This window comes from Arvicanthis niloticus, chromosome 1, assembly GCF_011762505.2.
Source record: "Arvicanthis niloticus isolate mArvNil1 chromosome 1, mArvNil1.pat.X, whole genome shotgun sequence".
Taxonomy (NCBI): domain Eukaryota; kingdom Metazoa; phylum Chordata; class Mammalia; order Rodentia; family Muridae; genus Arvicanthis; species Arvicanthis niloticus.
In genome coordinates, this window is record NC_047658.1 from 18211212 (window position 1) to 18235195 (window position 23984).

At 54.7% G+C, this 23984-nt stretch overlaps 2 protein-coding genes across 9 annotated transcripts; both read right to left on the reverse strand.

The window, feature by feature from the left end:
- Positions 1-1340: 1340 nt before the first annotated feature.
- On the reverse strand, positions 1341-7192 carry Spib (Spi-B transcription factor). 7 transcript variants are annotated; one of them, XM_076933319.1, is made up of 6 exons: positions 7157-7192; positions 6414-6441; positions 5066-5138; positions 4587-4816; positions 4058-4204; positions 1341-3454 (listed from the first exon to the last, which is right to left on the reverse strand). In XM_076933319.1, the coding sequence occupies exons 1-6, from the start codon at positions 7177-7179 to the stop codon at positions 3278-3280; spliced, it is 678 nt and encodes a 225-aa protein (XP_076789434.1). In that variant the 5' UTR covers positions 7180-7192; the 3' UTR covers positions 1341-3277. The 7 variants fall into 7 exon arrangements, with proteins under 7 accessions (XP_076789434.1, XP_034339782.1, XP_076789413.1 ...); XM_034483891.2 differs by having other exon boundaries at positions 4054-4204; XM_076933298.1 differs by having other exon boundaries at positions 4054-4204; positions 5066-5192.
- A 704-nt stretch (positions 7193-7896) lies between these two features.
- Positions 7897-23901, reverse strand: Pold1 (DNA polymerase delta 1, catalytic subunit). Of its 2 annotated transcripts, none has more exons than XM_034487249.2 (27): positions 23808-23901; positions 18599-18794; positions 18100-18213; positions 17432-17578; positions 17225-17350; positions 16983-17151; positions 16819-16900; positions 16607-16736; positions 16179-16345; positions 15850-15954; positions 14658-14798; positions 14350-14460; positions 14074-14265; positions 13906-13994; positions 13627-13743; positions 13251-13364; positions 12871-13018; positions 11045-11140; positions 10804-10941; positions 10134-10309; positions 9709-9861; positions 9531-9633; positions 9016-9148; positions 8823-8936; positions 8508-8560; positions 8339-8436; positions 7897-8044 (listed from the first exon to the last, which is right to left on the reverse strand). In XM_034487249.2, exons 2-27 carry the CDS (start codon positions 18792-18794, stop codon positions 7939-7941), a joined length of 3318 nt encoding a protein of 1105 aa, XP_034343140.1. In that variant the 5' UTR covers positions 23808-23901; the 3' UTR covers positions 7897-7938. The 2 variants fall into 2 exon arrangements, with proteins under 2 accessions (XP_034343140.1, XP_076789440.1); XM_076933325.1 differs by lacking the exon at positions 23808-23901 and adding an exon at positions 23540-23801.
- Positions 23902-23984: the final 83 nt, after the last annotated feature.

Sequence of the window (23984 nt, forward strand, 5' to 3'; positions counted from 1 at the left end):
TGCAAAGGTGAAGACTGCATGACCTCAGAAAGAAGGGAACTGGGGTTCCAGAGTCTGAGGGCGCAGGGGTCCAGATCCTTAAGTCCTGGATGAACGAGGAGGGGAAGGAGGAGGAACAAGAATGGGGAGAGGGAGGAAGCAGAAGGGGCGCTTGTGTGGAGGCAAAGAAAGAGAAGGAACAGAGAAAAGGAAAGAGGAGGGGAATCCTGGGTCCTGAGACGAGGAGGAGGAGGAGGAGGAGGAGGAGGAGGAGGAGGAGGAGGAGGAGGAGGAGGAGGAGGAGGAGGAGGAGGAGGAGGAGGAGGAGGAGGAGGAGGAGGAGGAGGAGGAGGAGGAGGAGGAGGAGGAGGAGGAGGAGGAGGAGGAGAAGAAGAAGAAGAAGAAGAAGAAGAAGAAGAAGAAGAAGAAGAAGAAGAAGAAGAAGAAGAAGAAGAAGAAGAAGAAGAAGAAGAAGAAGAAGAAGAGGGCTGGGAGTCTCAGGTGCATGGGGCGGGCGGGGCGGGTCCTGGAAGCCTTTCTTAGCCAGCCCCAGTCAGGAGTTTTCTAGAAACCAGAGCCGAGAAGGATAGTCCGATTTCCCCGCGTAGGCAGGACGGGTGCCTGCCTCGGGGAGAAGGTCTCGGTGTCCCTTCCGCCCTGTCCTGCTCCGGGTCCCCATGGGAGCGGCCTGGCCAGCTGCCCGTCACCAGCCGAGTGCAGAGAGGCCGGGAAGGCCCTGGAGGGCTGCCCAGACCCGGCTCCTTCCCAGCACCAGCGGGGAGGAGGGGCTAAGGAGGAGAGGGACTGGGGAACCACAGGTGTGGCTGGCCCAGGAGGGTGTCAGAAGAAGGGACCAGGTGAGGGTCCAGGGGATCGAAGACAATCTGCCCGGATTCTTTTTACTTCTTGCGCCCCTCCCTCCTTTCTACTTTCCAAAAATCCCCTAACAGCCGGAAGTTTCCCGGTTTCTGGGGGCACTAAGCCCTGTGATACCATTGGTTGCTGTGCAAAAACCTCGCTCCCTAGGGAGCAGGCAAGTTGCACAGCGACCCATTGTAATGACACATCCCTGTATCCCGGAATTCCAGAGGCTGAGCTGAGACAGGGCCATTGGCACTTCAAGACCAGCCTGAACTACAATGTAAGGAAGGTCCTATCTTTAAATCCGAACACACAAAAGCCAGACGTCTGGAATGGAGGGGTGAGCAGAAAGGAAAGGTGAGAAACAGTGATTTTGCCATTCAAGCCCCAGCCTGGCACATCAGCTTCCTCCCCCATGTCCGGTTCCCTGTAACTACCACAGTCTCAGAAGAGCTCAGCTATTGGCAGGGGTCAGTTTCTGATAAAGGGTCTCAAATGGCTTAATTTTGATGTAGGGCTTTATTTATTATGCATGTAGAATGATGATGTGGGGTTTTGAAGAAATAATTTTATTTGGTACAGTTTAGCCTTGACCACATGGACGCCTGGATCTTCCATGATCCTTTTCCTCCTCCGGGCCACCCACAGACATGAGTTCTGGTGTGTTACAGGCTCATCAGGGTTGCAAAGAATTTTAAGGGCCTCTTCATCTTCTGTTTCTCAGAGGACGGAAGCCTGGGTGACCCAGCTCACTCAGGCTTCGAGGCTCTGGGTTCTGATTCTGCCATGGAGGCCCAAGAGAAATCCACAGTTTGAGCCTGCTTGGCCTACAGCACTTGAAAGGCAAAAGACTGGGCCTGAACAGGCAGGTGTGAGAAGTCACTGGTGAGAGACAGGCAGGCACTGGGCAGGATCCTGGGCAGATACCTGGACAGAGGCTAGCCCCAGGAAAGCTGGCCAGAGATCACCAGTTGTCCAAAGATTCACATTCAGATATCTGGATTGTGGGAGTGCCCTCTGGTTTGAAAAACTACTGTGCGAGCGAGCGGACTTTCCTCTGAAGAAAGCACCTGCGGGGACTTAATTTGCCTGCCTTGTGGGTGGGGGGTGACCAGCTCTTGAAGTCTGTTTATTAGCCATGGCATGGGCAAGCACAGTGTGGTAAGACATGTCCTAGCACTCCAGACACGGAGGCAGGAAGAGTGTTATGAGCTTGAAGCAGCCTGGGCTACACAAATAGACCTTGACTTAAGAAAAAGGAAAAAAAAAAAAAAAAAAAAAAAAAAAAAAAAAAAAAAAAACACTCATATGGTGCTGCCTGACATCTGAGCTTTCTGGCCGAAGCAAGGACTCAAGGTCATCCTCAGCTACATAGTGAGTTCAAGACCAGCCTGAGCTGCAGAAGACCCAATCTCAAAAATAAAAGGCACACACACACACACACACAAAGGCCTTGCCACAGCCATACCTTCTGCCACACATCCCACACTGGCCAAGTACCAGAATGACCCTCAAACACAACACACAGGTCACATCTTAAACAAGACAGTCAGTGTGTGAATGCAGGGCTCCTAAAAGCCTAGAGAGCTTCCCATATGATCAAAAGACCCCAGAAGGGTAGAGCACAACCTGTAAGATTCACTGAACACCCCACCCCTACCCTACCCAACAATTCATCTCAGACACGGAACCCAGAGGTTCCTAAGGAATGCCTGAGGCAAAAGGATCGTCACAAGCTTGAGGACAATCTAGGTTACATAGTAAAAATCTCTCAAAAAAGGAAAACGCCTGGTCTGGAGACTGAGGCAGGAGGATTGTCACAAGTTGGGGGCCAGCCTGAACTACATAGTGAGACCCTGTCTCAAACAAACAAGTCATAAATGGACACAGAGAAAAGTCACACACGGGTGGCAAAGGGTTCTCAGGGAGCTCCAAACATAACTAGATCTTAGATCTGACAAGGGCCTCAGGGGAGCACAGAGGAACCCAATCCGGCCAACAGACACCAGGCTTTGGGCACTGAAGACAGCGCCACCTGCTGGTGGGATGGCGTGTGAGACGGGCTCATAAGAAGTATCTGCGGATTCTGGAACCGTAGACAACACCAGGGGCCCCCACAGAGAAACCTGTCATTCTGGAACCGTGTAGAATGGCCAATGCTCCCTCAAACACGACCATCCTGGATTGGAATCCCATACATGGCACAAGAGACTCTGGGGAGGCCCTGGGGAGAGCTGAGGACCGTGGCTGCCCTTCCATATGGGGCTCCATGGGCCTTGGGACTTAGGGCTCAGAAAGGGGTTCCAGCGGGGAGCTCAGGGACGCCGGGCGCCTGGCAGCAGCGCGCTGTCAAACTGGTAGGTGAGCTTGCGTTTGACCTTGCGGATTTCGCCGGTCTTGGCATAGTTGCGCAGCGCTCGGGCCAGCTTCTGATACGTCATGCGCTTGCGGTTGCCCTTCTGCTGGCCCCAGCGGCGAGCCAACAACTCCTTGTGCTTGGAGGAGAACTGGAAGACGCCGGCACCTGGCTCCACCCACCATACGCACTCTCGCATGTCCCCGCGCAGGAGCAACCCCAGCAAGAACTGGTACAGTCGCAGCTTCTTGCGTGCACCTGGAGGGTGTTGGATACCAGTGTTAAGAGGGGGAAGTCCGTTAAAGGAACCCCCAGAGCTACGGCCCCTTGCCACACTTTAGTTTCCACAACTGAGTTGGGTCTGGTTGGCTCGGACCTATTATTCCAACTACTCCAGAAGCTGAGGAAAGATCACCAAGTTCAAGATCAGCCTCAGTAAATCAGTGAGAGTGTCTTTTAAAAGTAAGAGGGCTGGGATTTGGCTCAGTGGTTGAGCCCTGTGCCTAGAATCCCTCCAGTGAGGGAGGGAGTATAAATAAGATGACTGGTTTTATACATGGTAAACTGAGGTCCAACAGAGAATAATTTGATTGAAAGGCTGTCAGACACAGAGGTATAGGAGAGGGGGACTGTGGGCATGTATCGGGTTTCCTTTAGCTGTTACTGTGTCTTTGTGCACAATGGAAACAAAGGCACAGAAAGGCAGATGTCCTTGACCAAGGTCACACAGGCGACAAGTAGCATGGATCTGGAAACTTCCTTGGGAAGTATTAATAACTGTTTAGGGAGCTCTTGTTCCTGCATTCTCTCCCCCCACTCCCAGTCAGCATCCCCCACTAAATCTCCACCCCACATACCTGCCTCAGATCCCCTCCCCTCGGAGCCAGCCAAGAGGGCCTCGTCTGACTCACTGTCCGAGACCTCCAGGGTAGGGCTGTCCAGGAGAATGTCTTCTTCCTCTGACAGCACAGGGCTGGGGTACGGAGCATAAGCCAAGGAGCCCAGGGTCTGTGGGAGACCAGGGTCATCTGCACATCACTCCCTCGGTCCTCCCCACCTCAGCCCAGGATCGCCTGCGCATCATTCTTGGTCCTCCCCACCTCAGTGGCTCTCACTACTTGGGTCTACATCTTCCTGTACAGTGTGGACACTGGCCTTGGTTCTTGTCCCAATACATAGAGAGGCTGAGGCAGTTGCCCCAAGCTGTACAGCCAGTAGATGGCATGGGTTCTGAATTAATGTGTACAGCAGGAAGCCCAGGGGACACTTGAGCTACCTTGGAAGGGTGTTCCTGTATGCTCCCTACCCCCCAAATCCAGAAGTTCATTTCAGGGGTTGTACAAGAAGTGTGAAGTGAGAACTCTCCCTCCAAGCTGTGCCTGCTTCTCACCTGGCTGGTGAAGTCCTCTGAGGGGTATACCTGGAGGCCAGGCCCTGGGGCCTCCAAGCTGGGGGCTGGGTCTAGGGTCCCCACAGGGCTGTAGGTGGAGGAGCTGGGACCCTGACCATAACAGAGCTGCACAGCCTGGGAGTGGGCAAAGGCAGCTGTAGCTGGGTCGAAGGCTTCATAGGGAGCGATGGCAGGGGCAGGCGCGGCCTCTGTCCAGCCCCATGTACAGTCTGGGAGAAGGGTCAGAGTTAGTAGCTGAAGGAGGTCAGAAGACCCACACCCTCAAGGTCCCACACAGAGGGGCCTTTGTAAGCTGTGCAAATCGCTGACCCCAGAATTTGCATAGGGGAGCAGATGGGCGGGAGGAGGGGAAGGAGGTAGTTTGGGGAGGGGCTGCCATGCTGGGGGAGAGCTCCCATGAGCCTCAGATCACCCTCTGTGAACTGGGCCCAAGGTGGTATGAAGCTGGGGTTACTCACCAAGGCCCCCATCTGAATCTGGGTAACTGAAGGGCTTGCAGCTGTCCAGGTCATAGAAGACACCTTCTGGGTACTGCCGGAGTGAGGACAGGGTCATCTCAGGCCTTGGAGACATTCCCTCCCCAACCTTGGGGAAGACTGACAGACAGGTGAGAGAAGGAAATGGGGACGGAAACAAACACACACAGACCCTATATCCATGAATAAGACACACCCAGAAGCTAGCATCTGCCAAGGCTCTGACCCTCAAGAAAACCTTGTAGTTTCCAGTAAGCAACTGGTATGCCAGAAACTCCCTCTGTAGCCCAGGCTGGCCCAGGCTGGCCCAGAACTGTTTAGCCTCATCCTCCAAGTATGGGGGACAGGCATTCACCACCTTCTTTAATCCAGGATACCAGTTCATCTCAACAACTGTGTGCTGCTTCAGCCACGGACGGCCATTGCAGAGGCAGTGGAGACTAGACCTGAAGCAGATACTTGCCCATTGACTCCTGCACATCCCTCCTGTTCACGCAGGGGAGATGGAAACCTGTATGCACAGAGCATCCTGAGGCTCTGCTCAGACCTCAGATCACAAGCATCTCAGCAAGAGGGATAAGCAAACTATGGCCATTCTGATGGGCAGTGGACCATGCAGTAAAGGGAAAGAATGGGTACCTAACACACCATGGAAGGAAAGAGGTCAGGTGTCCAAAGACCTACATATAAGTCACTTTAAAGGTTCAAATGAACCAGCATAAAATATTGGATGAGACTGCCTGGGAAAGAACTCCAGAACAATGGAAAATTTTTTTAGATCTGGGCCTGGTAATGGCTACAGAGGTATATATCATGAAGGCACTCACTGAAACACACCTAAGACATCAACTTTAAACAACTTACAAGTCAGGTGTCTCTCATGGACATCCCCAATACTCTGAGGGGCAGCTAGGGGGTCTGAAAGCCAGACAGGAGAAATCCTGTACCAGTCAAAACAAAACCAAACCAACAAAGGCCAACAAAACTCAAAGCAGAAAGGGCTTCTCCACCACCATAGGAAAAGTCTTGTTGCTGGGTTATGAGTTAAAAAAATGTTGGGGAAAAGTGTCCAAAATACTACAGTTAAAAGATGGAAGATCCGTAACCCCAAAGAAGGGGCTGTACAGGAAGAGCACGAGATAGACAGTTATACAAGGTCATGGAAGTAGCCCCAGGTTTGAGAAAAATTGCAGAGAGGTGTGGTAGGGAAGGGGTCAGGGGAGACAGAGAGACAGAGACTGGAAACTGAGGCAGAAGTAGATGATCTTAGTAAGGTTAGTTCCCATGGGCCATGCCGGGCCACTCCATCCCCCAGGGGCCTCCAACTCACCAAACAGCTTAAGTGTGGGCCATCCAGCCTGGCAGGAGAGAGACACAGGGGCATGTCAGGGCCGCCCTCAGCCACCTGAGTTTCAAAGTGGTTGTGGGGCCCAGAGGGGAGGTGGCGGCAGCTGTGATCACCCACCACAGCTCTGCAGTCTGTAGGCTGTCCCTGTGTGCGCCCAGCCTTCCCCCTCCACCCCCACCAATCACCCCACACCCCTATCAGGACAGGAAGTAGGGGGCGGGTGCCAGGCAAATGTCTCCCACTCTCCCTGGGATTTGCATGCACAGACACTGGGGGAGGCAGGGAAAGTAGGGGAGAAAGTCCCCAGACAGCTGGGGACAGGGTGGCCAGAGGACTAGGTTTGAGTGTCTTAGTAAGTCTGGCTGAGACTAGGAGCACCAATGGACTGAAGAGCCGGGCTAGAAAGGAACACAGTAAGGGGAAATGCGCAGAGCAGCACATTTTTTGTGCGCTAGGATGGGCAGCCAGGGTAGAACCAGGAACCAAAGGCAATGGCTGGACAGAAGAAACCAGAGACAGACAAAACTCAAGGTGCAGTGCCAGAAAATGAACCATGCAACACTCTGGGGACAGATGTCACACCTACATGCCATCTTTGGAACCCTGTCTAGGAAGACAGTGCTGATGGAGAATCACCCTTATCACCTGCCTCTGGGTGCCACAGAAGCTGAGGATGCTGAGTGGGGTGGGGGTCCCAAGAACAGGTTTGGGGGTTACCCACTTACTGTGCAGCCTCCAGAGCAAGCATGGTGGTTCAGAGCAGGCTAGGCTGTCTCTGGCCACCACTCCTATATATATTTGGCCCAACCTCCGCCCACCCCACCCCCCCAGGGGCGGGCCATGGGGGCCCTCCTCAAAAATCCCCTCTGGGAGGGGTCTGTATTGCACAACCCTCTGGTCACATGGCAGGGAGGGTGGGCCTAGGAGCCATCTGGATTTGGGGATCCCCACCATTGGGGATGGAAGGCTGACACGGAGAAGTGGAGGGAATTGCTGAGAAAGGGGAGAGAAAGGACTTGTAGGACCTGGAGATAGGATGCCAGAGGGACCAACGGTGACCAGGGCAGGATGGCACGGGGCAGTCAGGGCCAGGGCCAGCTGTAAGGACTGACAGGAAATCTCCCCAGGCAGATAGACCACCAGGACCCTATGGAGGAGGCACCTCTGTGGCTGTGGCGTGACAGGGAGGTGCCCATGCTGCTCGGAGGTGTAGAAGCCTATGTGCTAGGGGCTGCCCCAGGCATGGAGGAAAACAGGACAGCACCTGACGCCAGTTGGGCGACCACCAGTCCCCTGGGGAGGAGCAAGACAGAGTAGTAGGTCCTATTGTAGGTTTCAGAGGGAAAACTGAGAGATGCCAGCCCTTTGTGGACACAGGCAGAGGCACTGGGGCTCTGGGGGTTTGTACAGAACGTCCTGTACCATGAAACCCAACCTGTTCCCAAAGACCACAACACACAGCCGGTGGGTAGCAAAGTCTGAGCTTTATTCCCTGTCCCCTGCCAGGTCACCAGGCCTCAGGGCCGGGAGGTCCGAAGCGCTGCAGCAGCCGCTCCTGGTCTTCTAGGTCCTTGCGCACCTTCTTGCGCATGTAGAAGATGGGGCAGTCGCGACTGTGGAGGACGGTGGGCAGGGGCTGTTTCTAGGACTGTGACCCCTACCTGCTGCCCACCCAGGGGAGGGGGCTGTTTGCTTAGAGGGCATGGGGAAGCCGATAACGGCAGGACTAAGAGGTAGCCAGCCGTGTATCAGCTGTCACCTGGCGTGGGAACCCGCCCCGCCCGCCTGTTCCCTGGGGAAAGCCCGGCCCCACCCTGGGGAGACCAAGCCCAGGCAGACCCTGCCCATTCTGCAGTGAGGTCCCACAGCTGGGTCAGGAGTCTGGTGGCAGGAGGGGGAGGGCACACCTGGTACAGATGACGTCCTCATGCAAGCTGCCCTGGCAGCGCTGGCACTGTGTCCAGAGGCGCGAGAAACGTTCCTCCAGAGCATTCAGGTGTGACACCTGGGGACGCAGTGGCTTGAGCATGGCCGTGGGGATCAGGCATGCTCCAGCTCCCACCCTGCCTCACTCACCTCCTTTTGATAGAGCTCCGACTCCCGTGGCTGACAGAACTTACACACGGCTCCTGGGGGTGGAGTGGGTGTCAGCATAGAGGTGCTGGGACCAAGCCAGGTCCTGTCTCCATCCCTGCATCTCTGTTCTCCACCCGCTGCCCATCCCGGCTTCTGAAAGTCCCCAGAGGCAAGAGAACAAGGGCCCAAGTGTGTGGGGAAAACTCCCCTGGGGAACCCCGGGGCGGGAGAGGACCCTCCGCTGCAGTGCAGGCAGAATGGAGTTCTGTAGCAGGGCCCCACCAGTGGGTATAAGGGCTGTAACTCGGGTCTCACCTTGATGGTCGATCACGGAGCGGCAGCCAATGCAACAGTTGCGGCGCTTGGTGAAGGCCAGGAGGCCGCCCACCTTGCTGGTGAGCACGGTTTTGCAGCGTGTGTGGTCACCGCCTATAGGAGGGGAGCTGAATGGCCTTGTCCCTGTCTCTGCCCCTTCCCCGCCCACACTCCGTCCCAGGGTCTGACTTACGCAGCAGCACAGACTCTGCGCGGCCCTCACCCAGAATGGGCTCAAAGATGCGCAACAGCGGCTTGGCCAGCTGCTGCTCCAGGTAGTACTGAGTATCGATGGGCAGGCTGTGCTCCAGCACAAACAGGGGGTCCTGTGGGCGGGCCAGGGTCACCAATGGCTGCAGAGGGGCATGGGCTAGGGAACTAGAGAGCTGCAGACAACACCTGCAGGCTACGATAAAGGGACGGGCCTGACTCGGGTCTAGGTGGGGGCCCTCAGATCACCAACAGTCTCCCCATGGGACAAGGGCCATGGAATGGGTGCAGGGGTCAGAAGTATCAAGGCTGAGAATTGGGTGGCGTGGAGATGACAAAAACAAATAGAGCTGGCACCCAGGGTGGGGAGGGGTGGAGAGGGCACTGCAGCCAACTCTGCACAGGGAGGCACTACACTAAGTGTGGCCCAGGGGTATGACCGCCCAGAGGAAAGCAGAAGTGAGATTCTGGGAGGAGCACAGCCCAGGTGGGCCTGACCTCCGACTTCATGTAGGCGGCCACACCCTTGGCAGCACCAATGATCACATAGGGGACTCGGTCACCCAGGCTGGGCGCGCTGCCGGGGTCACGCTTCCTCATCCTGTGGAAGGGGAGTTGGATGAGGTTTGGGGAGGGCGGGGTGGACCCAGCTGCAGGAGGCTGTGCGGCTGCCCACCTCTCTGCCAGCTCCACATGAGCCTGCTTGCCAGCGTAGTCTGCTGCGGCACGGGTCAGCTCTTTGGTGATGACCAGTTGGGAGATGTCTATGCGGTTGCACAGCAGGTCCGAGATGACGTCCTTAGCATGGGCTACTGCACCATCAGGATCCCTGAAAGAGAGGACGTTACCAGGCACTACTCGGGATGGGGCTGCAATTTTACCAGCTGGGATCTAGGCATCGTGCACTATGGGCTGATACTGGGCTTGGGGTTAAGTGCAGAGGCGGGAAAGGCCACAGGCAATCACAGCTGTCAGCCTGACTGACCACTGCCCCACCCCCAAGCCACCTGTGTTCCCAAAGTGGGATACGAGGGTGCAGGCTCCTGGGCCTGAGGGAGGCTGACTTCTTGGTCTAGGTGGGACACACACACACACACACACCGATCCACGAGAATTCGGCGCAGAGAGGATGTAACAAGGTTGGCCACCAGGGGACAGTTGTCCCTGCGCACAGCCTCCAGGCCCTTGCAGTCCATTCTGTCATGGGCATCAGAGCGGGAGGAGAAGAGCAGACCAGCATAACGCTTCTTGCTGATGAGCAGGTACGGAAAGTAAACCTGGAAAGGACCCATGGGTGGTGAGCCTGTGCACTTTCCTCCTCCCTGAATCCCGAGACCCATCAAAAACACAACAGGCAAGGAAGGGCCCTTGACCTTGGTGAAATGAATCCTAAGGCCCAACACTCACCAGCACCTCAGAAACATAATGCCATAGCCCTACAGCTGGCCCATAAATTATGAAATCCAGACAGGTGACACTGTAAAGCCTTACAGCCATGGGAGAAGACAGGATCAAGTGAGTCCTGAGCTGAGACGGCCCTGGATGAGCAGCCACAGGCATATGTTTGTGCATCTGGTGAGGACTGGAGCCACACACATGGAGATCCTAAATGTACCACTGGTTTGCACAACAGAGGCCTCAGCTAGAATCCAGAACACTGCAAGACTCCCAGCCTAAGGATCCCCACACCACTGCACTGTCGTAAGAGACCATCACTAACTGCTAAGACCCCTAATGTCTCCACTGGGCTGAGTACAGGGGATACACGTACCTTCTCAAACTCCAGCCGGATGGGCGATGGGAAGTGACTGGATACCCAGTTTGCAGCCTCCCGCCCCAGAGCCATTGCCTCAGCCACAGAGGAGACACCAAATCGGCACATCACAGAGTCAGTGTCACCGTAGACCACCTGCCAGGGTACACGCGGGAGGGACGTCTCTCTCAACCCAGGAGCTGCTGTGGTAGGAAGCCCGGGGACCCTGGAGAGCGGGCAGGCGTGACCAGGCCCTGACCTTGGCGTTGGCATCGTAGCCATTTTCCAGGGTGTACTTGGACTCCACTAGCTGCTTGGTTTTCTCAATCATCTGCCGCCCGAACCCAGTGACACTCTGTTAGGGGCAAAACCAGGGAGGATGAGAACACAGAAGCTATCCGCAGCAGATCCAGCTTGGGGAGGACACACCCCTGAACTCTCAAGCATCATGGACCGCACACAGTCAGCCTATCAAACAGGTGAGTGCTGCTCCAGAGTGTGTACATTCTCAGAGGACAACGAAACATCCCCCCCCCCCAGGAATGCAGCCAGGGTCTCATGCAGAGTAAACAGAGGCTTTACCACTGGGCCACCCAGCCCCTCACTGGAGGATTTTAAGGGGCTGTACCATTGAGCTATTATCCCCAGTGTTTTTTTTTTTTTTTTTTTTTTGGTTTTTTCGAGACAGGGTTTCTCTGTGTAGCCCTGGCTGTCCTGGAACTCACTCTGTAGACCAGGCTGGCCTCGAACTCAGAAATCCGCCTGCCTCTGCCTCCCAAGTGCTGGGATTAAAGGCATGCGCCACCACCGCACGGCTCCAGTCTTTTTTTTTTTTTTATTTCAAGAGAGCGTGTAAGCCACCTAGCTTTGAACTTCCTGAAGCCTCTTGCCTTGACAGGCCTCTCGCCTCGGCCTCACAAATAGATGGAAGTATAGGCTGACATCACCACACCCTGATGTCTGTGCCATTTTACGGTTGGGGATGAGGCTGGCTGGGTACTGGGGCATGACAAGCAGAATGCTCTCTGTCTGCCTGGGTTTCATGAGGTCATGGGACATCTGAGGAACCCACCCCTGACTTGTCTTCTCTGCACCTGCTGCTTTGTGCTTTTTTTCACAGTTTATTCTGGAATGACTCAGTAGCTTGTTATCCTGCCATAAGAGGCATGAGAGGCAGAGACAGGGTTATCAGTGTCTCCTTTGGCCTGAGGTCCCAACACCCACCCCATCTCTATGGGATGCTAGGAATGAGGACGGCAGGCAGGCAGGCAGGCAGGCAGGCAGGAGGTGACTGTAGCAGAGGTGGGTCTGGCTAGGGGCCCAGCTCCTGGGAGACACCCTGAGTGCCTGGGCAGTCTTCCAAGCACTCAGCTTCCCTGAGCCCTTGAGTCACACCAGAGATCTTTGCTCACAAGGTGAGGTGACGGACTGTGGGATTACGGAGCTGGAGTACACAGTAGCTTCTGTTAGGCACGCAGCCTCTCTACCCTGTAGCCCATCCTGTGGAGATCTGGCCACTTTGCTCTGGGCCCTCCTGAGATAAATGCTCCTGACATACTACTTCTCACTGCTGAGACAGTCAGGGTACCAGCTCTGTGACCAGACTGGGTGGCAGCACCTCAGGCTCCCTCACAGACCACGCATGGCTGCACCTTAGACCTCACATTCTCTCACTTCTAATCTGTTTCTGTCTGAATCGAGAGCTGCCATGTTGGCAAGGGAGGTGGAGCAGTTCTTTCCTGTTCCGCCCCAACCGTCCACAGGGATGTGGGAGAGGAGAGGTGAACACAGGGACAGTGCTAGGGTAGGGGTGTCCAGTGACCCAGTATCCTGAACATATCCTAAGCCACTGGCAGAGCCCTGTAAGCTACTGCACCATAAACATGACCTGACCAGAGTCCCTGTCCTACTAAACTGTAAGCAAGAAGTCCCAAGGACAGGTACTCTAGTTTCTGATGACTCTGTACATAGGGTACAGAACATGGTCTGACATCTGTGGCTCCTGCCATACTACCCCCCCACCAACTGACCCCTCAATGCAGGTGAACAGTAACCCAGCTGCCCATCGGGGTCCCAAGGGCTCACCTGGGAGATCTCCAGACATGGCAGCTTGCCCACCTGCGCACCAGTGAAGCCATACACAGAGTTGGCACTCACTTTTAGTGCCAGCTGCCGTCCATCCAAGACCTGTCGCCGCAGGGGGTCTGTCTCCTGAGCCAGCTCAGCCTTGGCCCTAGGTGGAGGCAGGATGAAGGCTATTCAAGGGGACCCAGGCATGGACACTGGTCAGGATGCCTGACTGAAAAGGGATGCCACATATAGCTGGATGCACTGCACACAGCTCAGAATGCGGCCCCATTAGACACAGGGTGATGCCTGGAGAGGAGCCTCATTTAATGCAGACATAGCTGCAGAATACCAGGGCTAAGTCAGTCCAGGGGAACTGGGCAGAACCCACAAGTCACCTCTTCCGGGCACTCAGCAGATTCTCCAGGATCTGGGGCAGGAGGCCCTTCCGTACAGACGACTTCACAAATTCATTCCCAGTGGGTGTTTTGATGAACTCATCTGCTTTAAGGCTGGGGAAGGAGATACAGGAGGAGGCTGGGCTTCTGAACTACCTAGCTCTCCAGTAGCCTGCCTTTTCCCAGATTCCTCCCCAGGTCTACCTCGTTCTGCAAGCCTCCCCCCAGGACCTGCTTCAGCCTCTCCAATAGCCGCCAACCACAGCCTGTCGAATTCCTAACTCCCATGTCTCCCTTTCCCTGGCCCTGATCTAGCAAGCCCTGAAACCAGGGCTCAGGGTGGTTTGGGGGAGCACCCTGGATAAAGGCAGCATACCCCAACTTCTGGGCAGCCCCAGGCCGGAGCAGTGTGGTGTAGCACAGGTTATGGGCCATCATGATGGATGGGTACAGGGAGGAGAAGTCCAGGGTGGCGATGGGGACATCATAGTACCTGATGGAGAATTTGGGGAAGTCAGCCCCACCCAGCCTCTACCCTTGGTCCCCGACTTTTTAACATCCTTATATCCAGGGTCTCAAGTAGTCCAGGCTGGCCTTGAACTCCTCCTGAGTGCTGGGATGACAAGTGCCACACTGTTCCCAGCAGGATTCTTACCCTTTGAGGGGCTCAATGACAGTAGCCCCCGTGTAGTCCTCACCTCCCTCGGTCTTCACCACGGGCATCAGCAGCCCCTGGCGCATGGCCTGGAGAAAGGTGGAGTGAGTATCCGGGTACCAGGGAGGGTGTGTACACATGTGTGGCCAATAATGTGCAGCCACTCACCTGGCGAAGCAGCTGAGACACAACCTTGACCTGCTGGCCTCGGGTGAGCAGGTACCCAAGGGGTACGCCCGTGACACGAGCCATCTCCACGTTGTTCACCAGCACCATAAGGCGCTCGAGGAGTCGAAGTGGCAGAAAGGCATCCTTCAGGCAGTACACGGCCAGCCGGCGGCGTGTCTGCTCGTTCCCATTCTGAGGATGGGCATGTGGGGTCAGGGGTCAGCCAGGGGCTCAGCTAGGGGCTTGGCAGGAAGGGGCTTGGTGGAGTGGCCGCACCTGCAGGTCGGTGATGATGCTGTGCTGAACATCCTCCTTCTGCTCACCCAGGAAGTGGAAGCTGACAGCGTTGAGCGTGTACGAGCGGAGCTTGTATTCCCGAAGCAGCACCTGGGCGGGGCGGGGCCTCAGAGATGTGGGGAAGGATTTCTTGGGTGCAGCCTCAAGAGTTATGGGATGGGGTCTAAAGGGTCTGTGGTACTTAGGTGGTGGGTCAGGGTGGAGCCTCAGGTGGGTGGAGCTTCTGTTTTAAGGCACAGTGTTGGGGGTGGGGTGAGGGAGGGTGAGTGGGTTTCCTACAAACATACCTGCAGCATATCCATCTGAACGCGACCCACCATGCTGACCACTTTACTGTCCCGCCGGCCAACCTGCCTTGATTGGAAGGAGGAGTCACGGATGTTGGAGCGGAGACCAGTCACACGGCCCAAGAAAGGGAAGCGGTCCACCTGAAAAGCAACATCAGGGAGAGCCTTGCTATGGTGCAGACTGCTCAGCCCAACTCTGAACCTAGCCTTAGGGCCTCAGAACAGGGACAGGGACCAGCCATGGCACTCCTGGGTCTGGAGAAGACTACCTGCAGGCAGAGACCGCTTGGGTGGGATGAGGTATAGATCAGGGACAGAGTAGGGAGCTCTAGCCCTGGGGAGATGGAGAGGCTGGGGGCCTGATGGGCTATAGGTAGAGACAAGCACTGTGCCTGGGGAGGGGAATGGGGAGGGCAGAGGGAAGCCAACAGGAGTAGCGCTGGGGTACAGACCAGCAGAAAGAGGGAGTCTTGGGGGGGGGTGGTTGAGGGTGAGGCACCCAGGACATGAGGGCTGGTTGTCTCCCTGCAGCTGGGCAGTGAAGTCTGCTCTGCTTACCCATCACCAAATGGGCTACAGACGCAGAGAGCAGAAAAACGATACAGTATATCCTATTTGGGCTGAACTGAACCCCCCAAATAACGCTGATTCCCCTCTGTGCATCACCCAGGACCAAGGAAGACTTCACTGAGGCACAGAAGAAAGGCCCAAGCAGATGCAGGCCAGGAAGCATACAATTAGAACCAGGCTCAGAAAGGGCCTGCCTACCCTCAGGCTCACAAAACACCAGCATCAGCCTCTTCCCACCCCCACCCCCACCCCCACCCCCACCCCCACCCCCACCCCCACCCCCACCCCCAGGACAGTGTGCAGCTGGTTACAGGGGCTCATGGGAAAAGTCTCATGTGTCCCCTTTCAAGAGCACCCAGCCTCTGCCATGCACCAAAACGAGCGTCCCTTTCCTTCTCCCATGCCCTCACTCCCCTCACCCCTCGCCAGTGAACTCTAAAGGTCTTGCCACAATGGCAGTGACAGTGACAGTGTGGAGTCAGTATTTTCAAGGCACCTCCTGTCAACACACTTCTGCCTCCAGCTAGAGTGGGTGAAGGTACACCTGGGACTCCGGAGCAGCCACCTGGCCTAGGGCAAGAATGGCCTCGGCGGGAAAGATGTCGGAGGAGGCTCCCCTCACCTTCAAGGTTTGTGCCCGAGAGATGAGGTATGGGAGGTCAAAGTTCTGAATGTTGTAGCCGGTGATCACATCAGGGTCCATGGCAAGGATAAAGGTGGCCCAGGCCTGTGGCGGGAACACAAAAGACAACCAAGTTGTCTTTGCCTCAGATACCTTCATTTCCAGAATATTCAAGACAACCTCAGCATTCGCAAGAATATCACGGAACTCAGGAAAATATTTAGTCCCAAAATGCAAAGTCCCCAACCCCAAGAACATGGTGTCACTATAGAGAAGGGTCATATGGCTGGAGACACAGGACAAGCAGTGCCTGAAAAGGGAAGACCCACCTGGAGCAGGTCTTCTTCCCGTTCATAGCTCTGTACTTTGGCACCCAGGATGGGGGCACAGGGCCGCAGCGTGAGTGCCAGGCGCAAGAATGGCTCTGGCTCGCCCCAACGCAGCCCCAGAGAACAGATCTGGATCACAGGGTCACGCTCAGGCTCAGGGAAGATCCCTGCGGAGAGGAGGAGACAGGGACCTCATTCCTGCTCTTCCCTTGTCCCAGTCCATCCACTGTCCCCACACCTGCTCACCGCCTCTCAGTTCCAGCTCCCTGTTCCAGCCAAATGGGTGGAACAGCCTGAGGCCCTGGTGCCTTTGCACTCAGAGCTCTTCCTGTAGGGAGCATTCCTTCCACCCACTCACCCCTCCACAGGGGCCTGGCACATCACCAATGTCCAGAGAGAGAGGAGGAGCCCAGGCTCTCGGGACAGACCTTTTCGGCCAGCACATTCGATGTCAAAGCTGAGCACGCGAAGAGGTGCAATGCGCTGCCACTGCCCTTCTGGTGGGTGACTGATGACATCTGACCACAGAACATCCACCTCCAGCTGACACAGTGTAGCCTGGGGAAAGGCACATGGTAGGAGCAACACTGGCAGTGAGTCCTGGCTCCCTGCCCCCGCCCCCGCCCCTGGGAGCTCGTACCTTCTTTTCTCTCCTCTGGACGTACTTTCCAGCTGGGAGCTCCAACCAGTTGCATCCCACGATGTCAGCATCCACCATGAACCTGGAAGAGCGACGTGTCAGCTGGCAAGGGCCACCTGAGGGGGCTGGGGTAGGAGTAGGGCAAAGGGGAGACAGGACAGCACCGGATCTCAAAGTCCACATTGGCTTCATAGGGTGCGAAGCTCGGGGTGCCCAGGCCTGGCACTCGGACACCCTGTTCCAGGAGGCGGCGGGCTGGTGCCATAAGGCGGGGTAGTGCCAGGGTGATGCGGAGAAATGGAGAAGGGCCATGACCATGGTACCCAAACATGCCTGCAGAGAAAAGGAGGTTGGCACCTACCAGGGCTCCCTACCCACCACCCGCTGGTCCCCACACCACACTCACTCTCACGGGAGCATAGCTCTATAGCCAGCACAGCTGGCCCTGAGAGCTCCTTCCCACCGCGCTGGTCTCGGCTGATGGCTGTGTTCAGTTCCTGCTGTAGCTCACTCAGGTGCTCAGCCCCAAAACCTGGTGTGGGAGGCTGGTGGTCAGAAGAGCAAAAGAAGTTCTGGAGCCCAGGAACAAGCCCCATGGGTCAGGGACACTCACCCGGAGGTGCAGGGGTGTAGAAGTAGGGGGCAAAACCATGGATGTGGCAGCAGACGGAGAAGCCCTCATCGGTGACCCCAAAGGCCCTCAGTATAGGCACTGAGTTACGGGATGGCGGGGGCCCTTCTGGCAGGGGTGGTGCTGAGCCTAGGGGAGGGGGTCAGAGAATATCCCTCAGGTCCCGAGGTTTCCACCCAAGGCCTGTCACTGAAGCCTTGGGAGGTCATTCTTCACGGTCCTTCCTAATGCCCTTCTCCACCCACAGACGCAGGGCCGCCATTACAGTGAGATACGATTTTTCCCTTGGGGTACTGAGAATAGAATCAGTGGCTACTTAGAGTCACACCCCAACCCTCAAGGAGAGATTCCAGGCAGGCAGGAGCTCTACCACTGAGTTGTGTGCATCCTAATCCCCACAGTGGAATATTCTAGTAACATTTATTTGCTGATGAGTGTGGAGAGCAAAAGACACCTTTGGGAGCTGGTTCTCTCCTTTCTCTGTGTGAGTTACGAGGATGGGAATCAGGCTTGGTATCAAGTTTACAGCACTTAAAGCCCTGCTCCCACAGAGAACGAATGAGGTGAATCACATCCCACCTGACTTGGCTCGGCCAAGGCAGTGGTGACCCTGTGCACCCCTGGTGCTGGGGCAGCCCCTGTCAACTCACCCACATAGTGGTCAATCTCTAGCTGCTGGAAGATCAGGGGCTCCGTACTGGGGTCCAAGGCACGCAAGGCGGGCCGCAGCCACCGTGGGTCAATGTCTGCAGTGGAAAACTGCCCTGGATGGAAATGAGAGGCTCCATGGATGGGTCTTCCACGGAAGCAACTACCCTTTGCTCACAGGGGAAAGCTGGGTGGAGGTGGTGGTCTGGGTTAGGTGGTAGGAAAGACCAGGGGTCAAGGGCTAAAACTGACCAACCAGGAAGTGCAGCCTAGACCCTGGAGAGATGAGCTAGGAGAATTACTCAAGTCTAGGAGTTTGAAACCAACATGGCAATGGCAAGAACCCCATCCCCCCACCCCTGGAAAAGCAAGCTGCCAGCCAGGAGGGACACCCCAACCCCTGCCCCCAACACAGGGTCCAAGAAAGAAACCCTTGGTAGATGCAAGCCACCTCTCAGTATCTCTACATGCGGGAGGGATGGGTTGAAAGGCGGGGCCTACCACCCACAGTGCCCTCTGGGGGCAGCTGCAGCTCTTCCTCTGCCTCCTGCAGCCTAGTCTCAGCCTCGATCTCCTCCAGCAGCGCCAGGTTCTCCTCAAACTGCGATGGCGGTGGCTCGTCCTCATCCCAGAGGCCCCCGCGAGCCCGCTTTGGGGGCACCCCAGAGCCCGGTCCTTGTCGCCGCTTACAATCCATCTGTGGGCACGTTGGGGCTCGATAAAGTCTAGGTAGAAGCTCATTCCCCTGTTCTCTCCCTCTGACCTGAAGTTGGCCTGGATCCAGCCTCAGGATCCGCCTGTTTCTGCCTCCTCAGTGCTGGGATACCTACTCAGTCATCTCCCCAATCCCTGTATTCATAAACTGATGGGAGACCCAAGAGGAAGTAGGTCTCTAGGAACTTGTCTTTGAAGGCTGGCTAGGCCCCAGCCTCCTCAACCCCTCAAAACCAGCGAAGCCCAGTGACACAAACTGAAGCTCTGAGCCAAATTAGACCTGGCTGTTTCTCTCAGGTCTCCGAGGAGGCAACGAGAAGTCTCCATGTCAGAGAGAAACCCTTTCTCAAAACCAAGGCGGGCAGTGCCTGAGGCATGATATTCAGGCTTGACCTCTGGCATCCACACATATCCACGTATGAGCACGAATTATGAATCCATCATGTGTCCAATGATGGAGTTACTTGCATGGCTACTTATCTCCCCACAGTGTCACCGGCTGGGGACTATCACCAGGAAGCAAGTAGACCTTAAAACACCCAGGAGGACATTGCCAACCAAACTGCTCACACTGTGGACTAACACCCCAAGTGAAACCAGAACTGTGAGACAGCACAGAACTGTCAGCAACAGATAACACCCCAAAGCCAACCTAGAACCACACAGGTAGTGAACCCAGTGTTTCTGGCAGCAGCTGCCTTGGCTGTGAACACACAAGCAGCCCACTTTCCCACTGCGATGGATGCCACCACCTTATGTACCAAGTTATAAAAATGCCTGTTAGCAGGGCAGCCACCCACGTTCCTGTAAACTGTAAACAGTCCCTCATACATGCTCTATAAACAGCCCTGACTACACTCACTAGCTTAAAAGGGGGACCTGTGCTGAGTCGTGGTAGTACACACCATGAGGACAGCCTGATCTACAGATTGAATTCCAGGATAGCCAGGGTTACGCAGAGAAACCCTTTCTCAGGGGCTAAAGGGGTTGTCTGTGTGCCCAGAGCAACTCAACATGGTCTAGCACTTGCTACACCATGTTGACATTCCTACAATTCAGCACGTAATAAAATGAATGAGGTTGTACCGAATCCCATCACTAGGGATGGAATCCCATCTCTAGTGATCACTCACATCAGCAGAACCTGCAAGATCCCATGTGTGCCGTGTCTGTTACAGGGTCAACGTGCTTTCCTTATGGAGGAACAGTCACTGAAAATTTGTCAAAGGCACATGCACAGTCAGAAAAAAAGAATATAAAACTTTTTGTTGTTATTGTTTGTGACAGGGTTTCCTCTGTGTAGCCCTGGCTGTCCTGGAACTCACTCTATAGACCAGGCTGGCCTCAAACTCAGAAATCTGCCTGCCTCTGCCTCCCAAGTGCTGGGATTAAAGGTGTGCATCACCACAGTCCAGCTTATACACGTTTTCAAGTAATTAAAAGTAAGGCTTGTTCTGCAAAAGAAAACCAAAGTTCCTTCTCTTCCCAGAACCACCACACAACTGTCTGTAAGGCCAGCTCCAGGACTCTGCCGCCCTCTTTCTGGCCTCAGGGGAAATTGCATACACACAAACAACTAACAAGAAAAATTTTAAAAGAAAATTCTTTGGGGCAGGTGAGCCGGTTGAGAGCACTGGCTGCTCTTGCAGAGGACCTGGGTTCAGCTCCCAGAACCAGCTCATCAGTCACTCCAATTCTAGAGGATTTGACTGCAGGGGTACTTCAGCTACTACGTGTGCCCTGTGCACATATGCACACACAGGCAAACACTCAAAGTATAAGTAAATCAATCCTACGAAGTTTTTGGGCAAAACAGGTCCTGAGTACCAGCCACAAGACTGCTAGCTTCTAGAGAGCAAGGAGACTGATGGCATTTAAGGATGTACCAAGGAATGTTCTGGATGGTGTTTGCCTTCCACACAGTTGTGCAGCTGACCATATATAAATCACATGGCAGTCAAAAAAACACAGGTGTTAAAACCTGTGAGTGATTCCATGTGTGAGAGTTGACCGGAGGAGATCAGGGCCTGTGAAGAACCTGCTTTTACAAGGTTATTTCCGGTGCCATTGTTTAAAATCCCTAAGGACTGGAAACCACCTAAATGTCCTCCACAGGGGGACAGTTTCAAGAGTCCCTTAATACCATTCAATGGAGTACTATGCAGCTGTATAAAGAAATGAGGAAGCCATCCGGTAAAATGAAAGGTCTCAAAGAGGCTTTGTCTCTAGTAGGTAAATCAAGGTGTGGAATGGCCTGTTTTTTTTTTTACTTTTGTTTAATATTTAAAAAAAAAAACAAAAAAACAAAAAAAAACAAACCCACAAAGACATCTAAAGGAAGGATTATCCTCCAGCTAGCTAGCTGGGAAGTTCAGACAGGAGGATCATGAGTTCAAGCTTAGCCCCACACTGCACTGCAAGATCAGACTTTAAAAAGCTGAGGAGTAAGGCTCCGGGCTTGGGGTAGGGACTGCAGGTACCATGTCAGGCCCCTAAGTATAGAAAAAGCCACTGAACCAGCCCAGGAGAGGCAGGCAGGTGTGGCTGTGGACTGACTGTGTGTGCTAGGAACTGCCTGCACTGTCCCATGCTGAGTTGGCAGACTAGCTCGCTCGGCTGTGCTGATGCAGGTGGATGCCGCTGTTGGCGGATTCTGGATAGGATGCTGGTGAAGTACCATCCCAGCTACAACTTCCAAACAGCTCAACCGAAACACGGTACATGTGCTGCACAAACAAAGCCGCTGGACACCACTGAGGACCACTGACTCCAAACAAGGGGACGTGGCTCTGCTCTGCACCTCCCTCACCAGGTCCTGGAAGAAGGCAGGGGAAGCAGTAGAGCTGGCTCCTCCCACACACCAGAGTGGGAAGGCAATGCTATAACTTCACTCACAACATGCCAATATAAACCAATCCACACTGGGTCTGGCAGCACCCATAATCCAAGCTGTATACCTCAGGGCAAATTCAAAGCCAAATCTGAACTATAAAGCCAGAGTCTCAAAAGCCAGTGGAGCTCTGGGGATTTAACTCAGCGGGGCTCGACACTGAGACACACCCAGGCCCTGACTGGGGTGGGATTCTAGGCTGCACCACTAACTACATCCCAGCCCTCTTTTTATTCATTTTGATTCAAGGTCTCACTAAGATGCCCTAGCAGGCTTAGAACTTGCCATCCTCCTGCCTCCAAAAGCTGAACAATTGTTTCATGTCATCTCCTCCAGGGCTGCCAGATCTAAGTACTCCTGTACTGAAAGATAGAAAAATCATAAGTTGATCCCCTGAACCCTACTCTTAAAAGCAAAGACATAAAAACCTGTAAGTCAAACACTGTGTTGCCTCCGTCCCAGGAAATTAGCTGACCATTTGAACAGATGGCCCTAACTAAACAAGCCTTAAGATTCATGGTGTCAGGATGCTATGGGCCCGAGATTAGCTTGGCCGGGCTTTGAACTAACAGCCCTGAGACAGTTGGTGCCAGGATGCTAAAAGTTTGAGATAAGCCTGACCCCCTTGAACTGGAGCTCATGATATATAGTGTGAAACTGGTTCGAAATAGCCAATTATAAAGTGACACACCATCCATCTTAGGAATTTGAGATCAAATGTATCGATGACCTAGTGACCTGTTCCCCTTCCTTCCCCCTTCCCTAACTCGACTCTCAGCCTTCCCCCTTCCCTAACTCCACCCCCACCTGGTTTGTAGATTCCCCCTTAAAAGCTGTAAACTTCTTTTGTTCTTTTGCTGAATTCCGCTGCCCCTGCACGGGCTTGAAGGAAAGACAGCCCTGGCTAGCCAGTAAACCTCTTGCGATTTGCATCAAGTTGTGTTTCTCGTGAGTGATTTGGGGTGCGTCTGCAGTTCTCCACGGATCGGTGAGGTCCTTTTCATTTGGGTTTTACAGTACGTCTCCTGGAGGGGTGACCTCTCAAGCATCTCCTGCTCCCAGAAACTGATTCTGTCACCTCAGTCTCCCCTTATCTCGCGGACAGGGATGTTCCCAAGATAACTATCTTGGAGGCACAACTTTCCCCTTCCCCTCAGAACAGTCAGACCCACTCACTAGAGGGATGGTCTCTGAAGCTACAGCATCCTGCAGGACAGGTGTCTTGACTCCCACTCACATTGTGGTGACGGTGGTACACTAACACAGTAACCATTCATTTTCTCCAGGGTATCTCACACACTGCCAGCTTCATGCCTGGTTCCTCCTCTGGGACCATGCAGTGACAGCTGCTCTGGGACTGTGGGATATGTCTCACCTCCCCCACCAAACACCAGGCTGGGTAAGCAGATTGCCCCATCTAGTATCAATTTGGCTTGTTTTATTTATTATATAAAGCATCACATGGGGCCCGGTGTGTCAGAGGAATGGATAATTGAGCTTGTTGGCCAAGCCGAACAGCCTGAGTTAGATCATAGGGAATTGACATGATGGAGAGACAACGCCACAAAGTTGTCCTCAGATCTCCACGTGTGCACCATAGAGCACGCGCACGCACTAAGAAAAAAGGAAAGGCTCTGAGGCATTACTTTTTCCCCCATTCCTACTTTTTTTTTTTAATTTGGGTTTTTGAGGTAGGGTTTCCCTGTGTATCCCTGGTTATCCTGGAACTCACTCTGTAGACTAAACTAGGCTCAAACTCGGGAGATCCGTTTGCCTCTGCCTCCCGAATGCGGGGGATAAAAGTGCGCCACTACTCCCGGCTCATTCCTACTTCTTACCGGACTTTCTAATACTGTCGCCTTGTCTCTTGAACAGCGAGCAAACACAAGCGCCCCGCACCTCCCGCTCCTCCAGCCCGGCTCGCGTGCACGCCGCTGAGCCCACACCCGGACAGTGCAGCGCACCCCGGGTCCTCAGCTCCAGGGGTCCGTCTTTTGCATTGCCAGCTCTGCTTTATCCTGCCCCCAGCTGCAGATATTCCCCGAGCCCTCCGCTCAAGGCGTCAGCTGCGCGATCGAGCGCCCCATACTCTTCTTCCTTACTTACCCGCGTCAAACAGCTTTTCCCGCCACAAGGTACGCCGCCGTGACCCCTGAACCCTCTGCGCGCAGGCCCAGAGCTGCGGCGCGCCCGCTGAGTCCCGCCCCTGGCCGGCTCGGGTAGTCAAACCACACCTCTCCGTGGATCTCCAACCACGCCTCCCACAAGTGGCCCCGCCCCATG